The sequence below is a fragment of the Salvelinus namaycush genome, chromosome 19, assembly GCF_016432855.1.
Source record: "Salvelinus namaycush isolate Seneca chromosome 19, SaNama_1.0, whole genome shotgun sequence".
Classification (NCBI taxonomy): domain Eukaryota; kingdom Metazoa; phylum Chordata; class Actinopteri; order Salmoniformes; family Salmonidae; genus Salvelinus; species Salvelinus namaycush.
This window is the reverse complement of record NC_052325.1, coordinates 46,405,762-46,421,389: the sequence shown is the minus strand read 5'-3', so window position 1 is coordinate 46,421,389 and position 15,628 is coordinate 46,405,762. Positions and strand designations below refer to the sequence as shown.

Sequence of the window (15,628 nt, the reverse complement as noted above, 5' to 3'; positions counted from 1 at the left end):
AAATCCCAGAAAATTATGCCATGGCTTTAGAAGCTTCTGATAGGCGAATTGACATAATTTGAGTCAATTGGAGCTGTACCTGTGGATGTATTTCAAGGCCTACCTTCAAACTCAGTGCATCTTTGCTTGACATCATGGGAAAATCAAAAGAAATCAGCCAAGACCTCAGAAATAAAATTGTAGACCTCTACAAGCAATTTCCAAATGCCTGAAGGTACCACATTCATCTGTACAAACAATAATACGCAAGTATAAACACCATGGGACCACGCAGCCATCACACCGCTCAGGAAGGAGACGCATTCTGTCTCCTAGAGATGAACGTACTTTGGTGCGAAAAGTGCAAATCAATCCCAGAACAGCAAAGGACCTTGTGAAGATGCTGGAGGAAACGGTTACAAAATGATCTACATCCACAGTAAAACGAGACCTATATCGACATAACCTGAAATGCCACTCAGCAAGGAAGAAGCCACTGCTCCAAAACCGCCATAAAAAAGCCAGACTACGGTTTGCAACTGCACATGGGGACAAAGATCGTACTTTTTGGAGAAATGTCCTCTAGTCTGATGAACAAAAATAGAACTGTTTGGCCATAATGACCATCGTTATATTTGGAGGAAAAAGTGAGAGGCTTGCAAGCCGAAGAACACCATCCCAACCGTGAAGCACGGGGGTGATTGCATCATGTTGTGGGGGTGATTTGCTGCAGGAGGGACTGGTGCACTTCACAAAATATATGGCATCATGAGGAGGAAAATGATGTGGATATATTGAAGCAACATCTCAAGACATCAGTAAGGAAGTTAAAGCTTGGACGCAAATGGGTCTTCCAAATGGACAATGACCCCAAGCATACTTCCAAAGTTGTGGCAAAATGGCTTAAGGACAACAAAGTCAAGGTATTGGAGTGGCCATCACAAAGCCCTGACCTCAATCCCATAGACATTTGTGGGCAGAACTGAAAAAGCACTAGGCTACCCGAAACGTTTGACCCAAGTTAAACAATTTAAAGGCAATGCTACCAAATACTAATTGAGTGTATATAAACTTCTGACCCACTGGGAATGTGATGGAAGAAATAACGGCTGAATAAATCATTCTACTATTATTCTGACATTTCACATTCTTAAAATAAAGTGGTGATCCTAACTGACCTAAGACCGGGAATTTTTACTAGGATTAAATGTCAGGAATTGTGAAAAACTGAGTTTAAATGTATTTGACTAAGGTGTATGTAAACTTCCGACCTCAACTGTATATTTCCACACTATGCAGTTGGAATAATACTATAAAATTGTGAAAATTATGATTATGCCCATTTAGTGTAAGAGCTGTTTGAAAAGACCACCTGAAGTTTCAGCCTGTTTTGGTGGAATGGACTTTTGGCCTGCCATGTGACATCACCAGGTGGTAAATTAGTTAATAGACCAACAGAGTTCAAAACCTCTCTGCCAGCTAGTTTTCCATTTTCCCCTCCCCACTCAGACCACTCCTAGCAAAATTGTTGCTTGAGAAATTGCTCTTGCTAAGAAGCAATTTTTGTTTATTTTTGACCACTATAATTGAAAACAATCACATTAAGGTACTTAATTAATAACGCAGAAAATACACAGTGCGAGAGTGGAATTTCAATTGTGTTTTTAACAAACCTTTAAACCTCTCTCTCTCATCAGGCATCTGTCACTCTGCTGTTTTGTAAGTTATTATCGCCTCGGCTCCCTGTTGGATGTGGTTGCCGGGTGACGGGTATCTTAGCACCCACTCAGACTGGGGAGTGATTTGAATCGCATCCAGAAATCTCCCCTGAGTACCTGTAAACACACCCGTGCCTTGTCGAAAACAAATATATTAGAAGAGAGAGCTCAGTCAAGAGAGAGAAAGGAGAGAGAGGGTAGACAAGCTGGTACCCTTAATACCAGGCTCACACTGAGCACTAACCAAAACAATTACGGTCATTTGCAAATATGTTTGTTTAGGCGTAAACACCCCAAAATAAGACAGAGAGAGATGTCTGTTAATCCCATCAATAAAACTGTAACATATCATTGAACCTTAAGAGAGAGAGGGATGACGTCTGTTCATCACATCAATGCCACTCTACCACATCACTGAACCTAAACCTCACCACCATATCTAACATCTCAGACTTAAAAGAAGAGGAAAAATTGGACTTTAAAAGGGAAGGGGGAAAATGTATTTAAAAATGGTGTGTAAGTGAAAAGCAAGTCCCATTCCCAACGGTGGACCAAAGCGTCATCTGGAGTGTTAGTGTGTCTAACCTTCAGGGGTAGACAATGATTGTCAATTAACCGCTGCATTTCTGCCCTGCCACCGGATAGCCTGCCTCTAACCGAACCATCTAATGAGAGAGCTGTGATAGCTGTGATAGGCAGTGTGCCAAATCCCCTGTGTTATAATAACCTTTTCCCAGAGTTCAAGTGTCACAGTCGGTACTGAAAAGCCCTCTCTGTTCCCCCAAGGGTGGACGCAAAAAGGAAAACAAGTCGCTGAAGTATGATGGGGCTTCTTCTCGTGGGCCTGGTGTCATAATAATGTACAGTACGGGGAAAGGGATATTAGCTGACCTAGGCTCTGTGTCTGTGTGAAGGATTAGGAGTGGTATTGTTAGATGGGGGTGAGATAAGGGATATTACTACTGACCTAGGATCTGTGTCTGTGTTTTATTTATTTTTTATTTCACCTTTATTTTGACAGGGAGTCAATGCTGACACCAAGGTCTCTTTTCCAGATGAGCCCTGTATAGCACCACAATACACATCAAAATACAATAAACACATTAAACTACACATCAAATCAAATTTTATTGGTCACATACACGTGTTCAGCAGATATTATTGTAGGTGTAGCGAAATGCTTGTGTCTCTAGCTCCAACAGTGCAGAAATATCTAACACGTAATATCTAACAATGTCACAATACACACAAATCTAAGTAAAGGAATGGAATTAAAAATATATAAATATATGGACGAGCAATGTCAGAGGCACAGATACAGTAGAATAGAATATAGTATATACATTGAGATGAGTAATGCAAAATATATAAACATTATTAAAGTGACTAGTGATCCATTATTAAAGTGGCCAGTGATTTCAAGTCTATGTATGTAGAGCAGCAGCCTCTAATGTGCTAGTGGTGGCTATTAAGCAGTCTGATGGCCTTGAGATAGAAGCTGTTTTTCAGCCTCTCGGTCCCAGCTTTGATGAACCTGTACTGCCCTCGCCTTCTGGATGATAGCGGGGTGAACAAGCAGTGGCTCAGGTGGTTGTTGTCCTTGATAATCTTTTTGGCCTTCCTGTGACATCGGGGCCTGTAGGTGTCCTGGAGGGCAGGTAGTTTGCCCCCGATGATGCGTAGAGGCAGACCGCACCACCTTCTGGAGAGCCCTGCGTTTGAGGGCGGTGTAGTTGCCGTACCAGGCGGTGATAGAGCCCGACAGGATGCTCTCAATTGTGCATCTCTAGAAGTGTGTGAGGGTTTTTGGTGCCAAGCCAAATTTCTTCAGCCTCCTGAGGTTGAAGAGGCACTGTTGGGTGGACCATTTCAGTTTGTCAGTGATGTGTATGCTATCCACCTTCTCTGGTCCCGTCGATGTGGATAGGGGGTGCTCCCTCTGCTGTTTTCTGAAGTCCACGATCAGCTCCTTTGTTTTGTTGACGTTGAGTGAGAGGTTATGTTCCTGGCACCACACTCCCAGGGCCCTCACCTCATCCCTGTAGGCTGTCTGCTGGTAATCAAGCCGACTACTGTTGTGTCGTCTGCAAATTTGATGACTGAGTTGGAGGCGTGTGTGGCCACGCAGTCATGGGTGAACAGGGAGTACAGGAGGGGGCTGAGCACGCACCCTTGTATTGAGGATCAGCGAAGTGGAGGTATTGTTTCCTACCTTCACCACCTGGGGGCGGCCCGTCAGAAATTCCAGGACCAAGTTGCACAGGGCGGGGTTCAGACCCAGGGCCTCGAGCTTAATGATGAGCGGATTCATATACAAGTTGTTATACAATACACAAAACAATACACAAAAAGCTCAGCACAATCATAAAACACAGACACATTCTTCAGTAAAAAGGTCCCCTAACAACTGTCTGAAATGCCTGAGAGCAACCAATTCCTCTCATTCTAAAGTGTATTGTAGATCATTCCACACGCAAGGCGCAAGGAAACCAAAGGAGTCTCCAGAGTTAACCAATAACTTTCCTTTTAAATCTTAACAGTGATGTTAGGTAAGTAGGACGTTTGTGGAGCAGGGCTTTGTAAACAAAAAGAGCATAATGATGTGATCTATGTGACTTCAAAGAGGTTCAGCCAACCTTTGAGTAAAGACTGAGTAATAAAACTGTCTCCTGTGATAAAACAAAGGGCGCTATGAAAAACTGTCTCCTGTGATAAAACAAAGGGTGCTTTGAAAAATACCATCCAGGGGTTTAAGAGTAGAGGCAGATGCACTTTGATAAATAGTATCACCATAATCAACAACAGGTATGTTGACTGCACAATCTGCTTCCTGCTGACTAGAAAGAGACAAGATCTGTTTCTGTCAAATAAAGCCCAATTAAATCTTTCTTAACAAGCTTAGTCGTATGTTTTTTTTTACGATAAATCATTGTCAATCCAAATACCAAAATAATTGTATGCAGGGTCTCGTTCAATTATAGGAACCATCCAATGAGTGAAGATGTAATCCATCTGTAACAATCTTACGAGAACTTGAAAACAACATGTATTTAGTTTTGCCTGTATTAAGTAAGAGTTTTAAATCAGTAAGGGCTTCCTGTACAGCTACAAAATCGGACTGTAGCCTTGTCGCAGCCAGGTCAGCAGTCAGGGCAATTGCGTACATAATAGTATCATCCGCATATAAATTAAATGTATGTGTGAAAGGGAAGGAGTGGTAATCTGGGGTGACAATAGGGACATTATAACTGACCTAGAGTCTGTGTATGTGTGAAAGGGAAGGAGTGGTACTCTGGGGTGACAATAGGGACATTATAACTGACCTAGAGTCTGTGTATGTGTGAAGGAGCAGGGGTGACAGTAGGGATGTATCATTACTGACCCAGGAACTGTGAAAGAGAAGGGGGAGAGACCCAGGATGTGTCTGCAACCCAGATAATCTGCTGAGATTGTCCCTTGAAAGTGCATGAAGCAGCAGGGGATAATAAATCATTGCACTCTGAACACAGAAATACATACATCTACAGTAGCCTATGCAGCTCGTCTAGACGTTGACATTGGGGACGAGAAGCATCAGACCTATAGGATATCACAAAGTGATGTAAGCACACCAATAATCTATCAACTGCTGAGTAATTACCATATTACCTACTTAAATTAATACAAATCTGAAGTAAACACCAAGTAATAAGTGACCTGTCAAAAAAAGTGCCACCAACAAAACCAGTGTGTAGTGAAAGCTTCACACCGAGTTACACACCCAATACATATTCTAACATATTCAAAATGTTGAAATCTAAAGTGAGCATAATACAAATAGTTGCAACATTTCCACCCAATGCCTGGCCTGGTCTTGTAACAAAGCATGGGCCTAGCAGTGACACCGTGTCGCTATTCACACAGTGGCTGAAATGAGATTGGCCGTTGTTTTAACACAATAGGCCCTGGAAAGGGAAAAATAGCCATGTGAAATAGTAAGACCTATTGTACAGGAGTATTATGTGCTCCATTGTCAACAAAAACCGCCACTGTATAAAAGAGTAGAACATCATTGTGAAAAAGAACTATGTCAGGCAACAGCACTAGTGTCGAGTAAATTGTATCATTGTCCTACACGGGCTACTTTTTTTGTTCACTAAATAAAAAGCCCACAAATCACCCAGCGTATGTGGGAGATATTATTTTCACTTTTCAGCATGGATTACCAAGCGGTCACGCAGGGCACGTGCCCCGGGGCCACCAGATAGCATATGATAGGAAAATGTGTCAAATTGAAGGAATTTAGCTTTAAACTGCAACATTTTCTCTTAGCCTGAAGAATAGCATTATAAAATTGAAAATGTTTCTCTCTGCACCATGGCAAAATGTGTTGAAATGCAGTAAGTTCGCTGATTTACAATGCGGTAGTCAGGCCCTGATTGCTCTGAATTACAACTTCCCTGACTGAGCTCCAAACAACAGAAATAGATCAACCAAGTACTGTAGATACAAGCTACTCTTCCTCTCTAGAAGTTGAACACCTGACTACATCCAGTGTTTCAAAACCATGACGATTATGATGATGGTGTGTGTGTGTATTCTTATGTCTGTCCATGTGTGTATCCCCATCTGTATGCGTGCACGTGTGTATGTGTGTGTGTGTGTGTGTCTCTCCTCTGTGTGGAGCGGAAGAAAGAACCTGTCTGCTTTCCGAGACAATTACAGTGCTCTCTGTGTGCCCATAATAGCCCGCCACTTTAGCGTCATTAAAGTGACGCGAAGCTCTGCATTATCCGTTAACCCCCCCGGGTACCCTGGATTCCCCTGGCCATCCCTCTGTTCCCTACCTCGCCGCTCACAACCCGGGGAGTTCAACCCACACACTCAGTCACCTGGAGAATACAGGGCAAAGAGGTGGAACACTCATTGGGAAGAGGAACTACAGTGGTCTAGAACTGCTCTAGAGCTGCTCTAGAACTCTCTTTCTCAACGGGAGGTCGTGGGGGAGAGGTGGTGTAAATGCTGCATGGGGAGAGGGGGTAAAAGTGAATTGTATGGACGCAGTGTGCGAATGAGAATAGGGTAATAGAGGTAGGATAATTGTGTGCTACTAAAAATAGGGTCACGGTCAGACGTAGTGATCAAATGTTGAAATGCAGTAGTTTATGAATCCATAGGTATCAACGTGTATGCATGCACAGCATATCTGAATAGCTAATTGAAAAGAGTCTCAAAACACTGATGAAAGCTAATAATATAATTGTATAAAAGCCATGCGTTTTCCATCCAAATAAATAACTAAGGAAACAGGGGCCCATACATATGGTCAAATGTCACAAAATGTCATGTCTGCCTATTCTGCTTTATATGCATTGCAAACATCGCTGTGTCTTCCTCAAAATTCATTGTGGGCTCATTCATATGTACTTAGAAAAAATAAATAAAATGTCAGTACATTCATTTCAGTATATTGATTTAACAGCAGCAGAAAAATAAAAAATTGTTTTACTATACTGCAAATAGCTGAATATGTGTATTCAGACATTTTAACCCACCCATAAATTCCAATTTGTCTGTGACAATAAATGTGTGTGTGTGTGTCTTACAGCAAAATGTAATAAAACAATTAACTTACACAATCAACATCATCCTCAAATTCACCAGTAACATTGTGACTAACGATGTGCACAGATTCTCTTGTTTTTACCTAACAGACTATTATAACCCCACTAAAAGATCGATCTCCGCTCATGTTATACTTTCCATCATATTTGCATTTCCGCCTCATTTTGCGATGGGAGATCAATATTAAATCAATCATAATGACAGATGAAATGGCATATTTGACCAGACTCAACCCATCCTATCAGATTGAGCAATACATCACAGCATATGAGAAACAGGACACTAGAAATGTATTTGAATCAAATATTGATCTGCACCTACATTTCTCACCTATAAAATTATCCTACATATTAGCAAGGCTGGGATAAAATCCCAAGTGTATTTTGTAATGAGAGATAATGCGTTGAGTAATAAATGGATAAATTACTGGCCTTTGAAATAAAAATGTTGGGTGGAACTAGAGTTTGGAGACATTAGGCCTATTACTAATTACAAACATTCCATCATGTGTGTTTATGTGAAGCTGGTATTTAAATGTATCATTTGTCATATATTTCAGATATCTAAGTAATATCTATATATATATATATATATGTCACATTATATATTTCAAATCAATAAGTAAACATAATATATCTACCAACAATGACAGTAGAAGGTTGGATCAGGTGTAATTTGAACTAGGGACAAAAAAACAACTGCCTTCCCTATGAAAAGTATTTATCTATCTAAAGACAAACAGTACTGTATATTAAGCAATTTGAATCAAATTATTTAAATTCACTATGGTTTCATGTTTTAAGATGTTGTTTAATTAATTTATAGTTCAAATCATTGAAATTACTGCCCCTATGGCTAGGACAGCGGATTTAGGATAACCTACTTTTATTTCAATGTCATTTAAAAATAAAGTAGAGTTAATAGTGAGCTTAATTTAGAGTGGAAATGCGGTTGGGCCCGCACACACAGTGGATGAGAGCTTTCCCTTCAGGCAATGGTTTTCAACTTGCTGTGCGTTTTGAGCACTTGAATTTCAGGCTGTGAAATTCCTCACATAGCCTAATTTAGTGACATTTTCAACTGATTCACATGTGACTGTTGCGTTTTAACAGTAGTTTGGATTGAGCAAGTCACTGACACAACGTTTAGCAATAGGAATGAATGCAATTGCCATCAACCTGCCACAACTTTTTCGAGGGGTGCGCCCCAAACATGTCCATCCATGTTTTCCTGTTGAGCCTACTAAAAACTGCATAACAGCATAGGCCAGGGGTTCTTAAACTTTTTCAGCCTGGGACCCAAATTAGAAATGTTGTGTTCTCCTGGGACCCAAACTTAAGAAAATATGCATTATCAGTATGCCTAAAACAAATGCAATACAGACAAAAACAAATAACAATGAATTAAATATTCATATAAACATATATTCATGTTTATTTTCCCCCATTAAAAACACTCTTACATATCTGTTTAGGTTGGAACTGTTGCTGTTAAAATACAATAAATAATTTTAATTCTGAACTGGAATAAACAGATTGATCACATCACACAGATGTATAACAGAACACACACACAGGCTTTTTGATCGTGCAACCCTAATTAACAGTACAGACGAAAAATGATCTGGCCTACTGTACATCTTACTGTAGAAATTATTGTTAAAATAAAGTCTAGGTTGGAACTGTTGCTGTTAAAATACATAAGTTTTATTCTGAACTGGAATAAACTGATTGGTCACATCACACAGATGTAGATCTGAAAACACACACAGTCCTAATGAGAGGTGTGTGACTGGTTGAAGTTTTCAACAAGCATGTCTATTCTGGGCTCTGCTTTAGACAGTGTAACACTGAGGTCAAGCTCAGCATTGACACTGTTTCTGTACTTGTTTTAAGTATGTCAGAGTTGAGAACCCTGACTGACATAGGTATGTGGTGCCAAACTGGACCAGAACATCTACTGCTTTCTCTGTCAGGCAGGAGACTGCTTCCTGCTGTAGATGAGAAACCCTGGACTGTGTGAGTGTGTTTGCCTCAAAAAGCACCTTGCCTCAATCAATTTATTCCAGTTCAGAATCCAAATTATTACTTGTATTTTAACAGTTTCAACGTAGACTAGTTTTCAACAATAATTTCTACAGTAAGATGTACAGTAGGCCTGATCATTGTTCATCTTCATCTATACTGTTACTATGGGTTGCACTATCAGTAACTAGCTAGCTTGCGTTGGCTAATGTTAGCTATTAGCTGTGTAACGTTACAAGGCCTGGGGATTGTTTGAAAGAGAAACTCACATCGACTAATATGAGAGTTAGTACTCCCTTATTCCTGTTATAAAATGACAATGCCTTGCTAGTTGACTTACTTTTCCTGAAGCATTCTGCCCTGTTCTGAAAGAACTCCCTGGGTTTACCATCATGCTGTGGATGTTTGGTCAGGACGTGTCGTTTTATTAAGTTGTTCGTTTTGAGAGATTCATTATTAAGCACTTCCCCGCACAAAACACATTGTGTGCGCTCCTCGTTATTTCTCAAAGTTTGTATGAAAGAGAGAGAAACTCGTTTCATGACAATTGAGCTCAGTCAGAACTTGTCCACTTGACGACAGCGGTGAGTGACAGCGAGTGTGAATGACAAGTCGGTAATTGACAGCGCATCATCTGCTGCTGAACGACAGCGCTGCGTCGTGTGTGTCGCGGAGTGATCTTCCAGAAACCCGCAGAAAAAAGATCCGGTGAACCGCGAAGCACATGGGCATCTCCCTCTCACACAGCTGCCAACCCGAGCGGAGACCGCTGATAAGTCGAGAGCGCAGAAGCACTTGGCCAAATCAATTCCAGTGATTCATGAAAGAATTATACATTTACTCTGACACGTCGCGACTCACTATTAACAGATCGGCCGTGACCCATACTTTAAGAAAGGCTGACATGGGCCTCTAGTCATAATTGGCCCAATAGAGCATTAAAAAATATGAGCTAAAGTTGAGTCATTACAGCTAAATGACATGTCAAACATTGACTTCCACACAATGGAAAATGTCTCCCCCATCCTTGTTTACTGCTTTTCTACCTTGACGCGCTAAACTTCAACTAGCATAAATCATTTGATGACATTATCATCTCTCCTGTCTCCACTCACCTGGCATTGGTGCAGTCGTTGTACAGAGTCTCGAAGTCTTTTCTGGAAATGAGTTTGCAGCGGTTGACTCCTGGCTGGATGGCTCCGAGCCCTCGCAGAATGCGGACCTGCTCCACATTGCAGACCACCGGCGTGATCTCCAGTCTCTTCAGCTTGGTGTACACGGTGTGCAGTCCTCCGACCAGGTGCTTCAGAAACAGATCGAAAGCCTGGGGCAGGCAGATGAGTTCGCACCCGTCCACGGTGAAAGACGCCACCTTCGCCCCCCGCAACTCCACCATTTTACACTCGTTGTTCTGCGGGGTGTTCTCAACAGGCGACGGAGTCAAGTATACTGGCTTGCTGGGCAGAGCCCCGGTCGGGGTCAGGATGCCGGGGCTACTGGTGCCGAGGAGCTCCGAGCGGAACAGGTTCTGTCCGGAGGGGGCCATTGAGGGAGACGGGGGTGAAGTTGTCGACGGCGGGGAGGTGGTCGCTGAAGGAGTAGAGATCGAAGGCGGCTGGACCAGAGGGGTTGGCGGGATCAAAGCAGCCGGTACGGCCATGGTCACCTAGGGGAAGAAGAGTAAGTTCAAAGTATAAAACCCAGTCCTGCAGAAAAAAAAGTGCAGCTGTCGAGAATTTCCAAATGAAATAATCCACGGGAGTTTAGCTCCTCTGATGAGTTGTGGAGTAGAATGATATGCTGAAAAGACGTGGTGAATGAGGGTTTTGGCTGAGCACGGAGAGACAATGATCAAAGATAGGAGGAGGAATGACCGGAGGAGAATGAGCTGGAAAGTGCGGCTCCACTAGACCGCTAAGCTCTATGGATGAGTTGTTGTTGTCACAAGGTACAGAGAGGGAGGAGCTAGGGGACAGTGGAAACCTTTGAAGAACAGACAGACAACACTGGGCGCAAACTGGTCGAATCAACGTTGTTTCAACATAATTTGTCAACGTATTGTGACGTGGAGTGTACGTTACGTGGAAAATGCATTGGATTTGAAAAAAGTAATCAACATTGTTTTGAGGGTGAAATTTCAACCAAAGGATTACCTCTCAGGGGGCAGGTGCTCAAAATGATAAAAAGGGCACCCCCTTCCCCTCTTGAAAAAAAATACTCTCGAAATTCATAGCATACCAAATGCCTCTAGCAACAAAAAAACACATTTTTTGTTGCATAGGCCAATTATTTCTGCAACAACACACTCATCATCACAAATTGTAAGTAAGCTAGTTACAGTACCTCCTAAAGACATGATTGACATTGGGAAAAGAGGGGGGCTATCAGCTGATCATTGATGTTGGTGATTTATGTAAATCTGCTAGTTAGCTAGCTCAATTTCTTTTACTGATTTTGATTGAACGCTATCTTTTTGCCTCTGCTGCCTATATCAGCCAACCAGACCTAATATTGATGATGATGTAGGCTAAATCAAGTGTTAATTAAATGTTATGCTGCTGTGGCAGTACTGTTGATATTTAAACTAGGTAGCTAGCATGGCCATAACTACATATGAAGACACTGATGTCCGGACCTTGGTAATTTTTTCTAATTTTAAACTAAATAAATAAAAAATATATATATATTGTACACAATAAAGAAAGTTAATTATGGGTCAATGTCTAAATATTGCTCCCAGCATTGCTCAATGCTCAGAATGCTTATTTTCTTGATCATCAGTGCTATCCGGGATCCTTGGGATGTCCCTACCACAAACCCTAACCTTCACCACAACCCTTATCTAACCTTAACCTTTAGATTAACTACTTTAAATGTAAACTTAAATGGGATAGGGACGTCCCAAGGTTCCCAGATAGCACGGACCATTCTTGATCTGACGGAGTTGCAAACACGTGGCATCCTGAACGGTAGTTTGTTCGCTACGTTTGCCTGCGTCCCCTGGATTTGCCTCATGGATTCGCTTGTTAGCAGCAATTTCACTATTCTTTCAAAAGACTAACTCCGCCCTCACGTGACACAGGTTGAGGGCCTGAGACGTGAAACGAACTACCCAAGCTCGCAAGTATGCAATAGAGACACTGCTTACAGTAACCACGTTTCCATCAACAGTTTTTATGAGACGGCTATATCAGTTTTCTACAGACGGCTATATCGGTCCGCTAATACAGGATTAGACTCTTGGAAAAAAGGGTTACAAAAGGATTCTGCGGCTGTCCCCATAGGAGAACCCTTTTTGGTTCCATGTAGAACCCTCTTTCCACATGGAACCCAAACAGGTTCTACCAGGAACCAAAAGGGGTTCTTCAAAGGGTTCTCCTATGGGGACAGCCGAAGAATAGCAAGGATCTTATTCTGGTGACATGATGATTGATGCTTGACTGCCATTTGACAACAAAAAATATTCTTGCGCTTATCCATCATGTGGCCTAGACTAGCCTACCTGCACTGTATCTGCAAGCTGTTGGCTAGAGGACACATGCCAAGACCAAATCAGGCACATTTGCTATTTAATCGGTAGAGTTGAAAATGCAATTGAACCTTAGATTTTTATTCGGTATATGATCGAAAAAGTAAATTTTGTGAGCGCTATGTCATCAATCACTGCTTTTGAAATGGAAACATCTAGGAGCAACAACAGCTCAGTCGCGAAGTGGTAGGCCACACAAGCTCAAAGAATTGGACCGCCGAGTGCTGAAGTGGGTAGTGCGTAAAAACCCTCGGTTGCAACACTTACTACCAAGTTCCAAACTGCCCCTGGAAGCAACGTCAACACAATAACTGTTTGTTGGAAGCTTCATGAAATGGGTTTCCGTGTCCGAGCAGCCTGTGGAAGAACTTGACTGGCTTGCACAGACCCCTGACCTCAACCCCATTGAACACGAACTCCATACTAATGCCCATGATTGAGATGTTCGATGAGCAGTGGCCGTGTAGCGTAGTTGCTTATGACAGTCAGTCAGGTGACTTGCTGCCGGCAGAGACTTCTATTGCAGTAGTCGTTGAAGGGCTCTGGCTAGTATTACTTAGCCAGTTTGAAGGATGAATTAAGAAGATAATGTTAAATGGAGCCTACCTCATCAGCAGCAAAAAATACACTACTAAGTTCTCATAATAACTTTGCTTTACAGAGAGTAGGCTGCTGAGACAGACAATGATGTGGGGCTCAGTGGTGAGGCTGAGGCAGGCTGCAATGCATGCAGGAGGAAGCAGAGGATACAGAGAGTGAGAGGAATCGAGCAGTGGTTCCCAAATTTGGGGTCGGGGCTAATCTTATCAAACAAGTTAGGAACTTAAAGAAAATAAGATATGTTTTTATATGAACATATCCACATGGCCTATCTTCCCTATAGACCTAGTCCTACATTAAAATGCAATCAAAATGCAAACAATACTGTTCTAAAATTGTCATACGTTTTCGTCATTGTTGCTACGTGTCAATGAGAATCACCCTGGTTACAGCCCTGGTAGGTAGCTACACACACTTGACCGGTGACCGCATCTCTCAAGCCATGCATGTTTGGATACCAGCGTTAACCAATCTCCATACAGGGCAGACTGGGAAAATCGCACAACCGGGCAAACAAAGGACGTGGTGGGTGGTGGAAAACTTGATGACAACTTGCGGGCAGTGGACAACAATTACAGAATATGTAGAAATACCCCCAAAATATTTGTGGAAGAATTATACCACCATCCAAAAAGGCTCTTAGAGGCTGGAAGGGCAAAGGGCCTGTGCTTTGCACAGGTAGAGCCCTATCTGTGCATGTGCCTGAGATTATGTCATCACGGTAACCAACATAAAATATGTTGAATTTGTACCTTTAAAACAACGTCAGCACCTTCTATTTGAGAATGAAACTACAGCTACCCTTTGTTCTCCCAGCCAAGGTTTAACCAAGCCCAGCCCTGCTGAGCTATGATAATTGTCACTGACTATTACCGATGTGACATCGTGAGAATGATTGTTGCGAAGAGCTCCACTTAAAAATGAAATAGAGTCACTGTTGTCATTCCAAAGGGTATGTTTAGCAGAGCAAATGAAATGTGACCTTACTTTATCAATCATCAATGATGCTATTTAGGACCACAGTGTCTTAAGAAGTTATTCACGCTTGACTTTTTCCACATTTTGTTGTGTTACAGCCTTAATTTAAAATTGATTAAATTGAGATTTTGTGTCACTGACAAGTGACAATAAGTATTCAATCGCTTTGTTATAGCAAGCCTAAATCCTTTTAGATGTAAAAATGTGCTTATTAACAAATCACATAAGTTGCATGGATTCATTCTGTGTTCAATGATAGTGGTTAGAGAATAATGAATAATGGGGAAGTATTGTACAATCCAGGTGTGACAGCTCTTAGAGACTTACCCAAAAAGACTCACAGCTGTAATCATTGCCAAAGGTGATTCTAACGTTTATTGTCTCAAGGGGGTGTTGGATACTGATCTAATCAATATGTATTCATATTTTATTTTTCATAAATACTTAATAAATGTTCACATTTTTCTTCCTCTGACATTACAGAGTATTTTGTGTAGATCTTTTACCAAAAACGACATTTAATCCATTTTAAATTCAGGCTGTAACAACAAAATGTGGAAAAAGTCAAGAGGTGTGAATACTTTCTGAAGGCACTTGCAAAGTCATCAACAGGAAATGTTTGAATTCAACCCAGAATTCAACTAAAAATAGACATATACAATAGGCCTAGGGTTTCAAGTTCTGGTTGATTTCAAATGTAATGATATTTAGTGGTATTGAATTGTGTTTGGTTGTCAGCGCAATCAAATACTGTATCAAAATGTGAAGGAGATGTATCTTCTGCTTGGATAGTTCCATCTGTGCCACTGACTGAGTCTGGCTTTAATTCCAGTTTGTCTACAAATTAATACATAATATGTTGGATTCAGTTCTCCATCTCAACCAAAAATCAAAGTTAAAGAACAGGACTAAGTAAAATACAATTTTATTTATAGTGCAGCGGTCTAAGGCACTGCATCTCAGTGCTAGAGGCGTCACTACAGACACCCTGGTTCAAATCCAAGCTGTATCACAACCGGCCGTGATTGGGTAACAATAGGGCGGCGCATAATTGGTCCAGCGTCGTCCGGGTTTGGCCGGTGTAGGCCGGCATTGTAAATAAGAATTTGTTCTTAACTGACTTGCCTAGTTAATAAAGGTTCAATTCGAAAATTTAAATTAAAAAAATTCTCCAACTTTGATTTTAACACATAACA

At 41.5% G+C, this 15,628-nt stretch overlaps 1 protein-coding gene across 1 annotated transcript in view; it reads right to left on the bottom strand.

Moving 5' to 3' along the window:
* dachd (dachshund d) overlaps nucleotides 1-10,985 on the bottom strand; it is a 296,027-nt gene extending 285,042 nt beyond the window's left edge. The window contains exon 1 of the mRNA XM_039014350.1: nucleotides 10,441-10,985. Within this exon, the coding sequence (XP_038870278.1) occupies nucleotides 10,441-10,985 (545 nt within the window). The remainder of the gene's footprint in view (nucleotides 1-10,440) is intronic.
* Nucleotides 10,986-15,628: the final 4,643 nt, after the last annotated feature.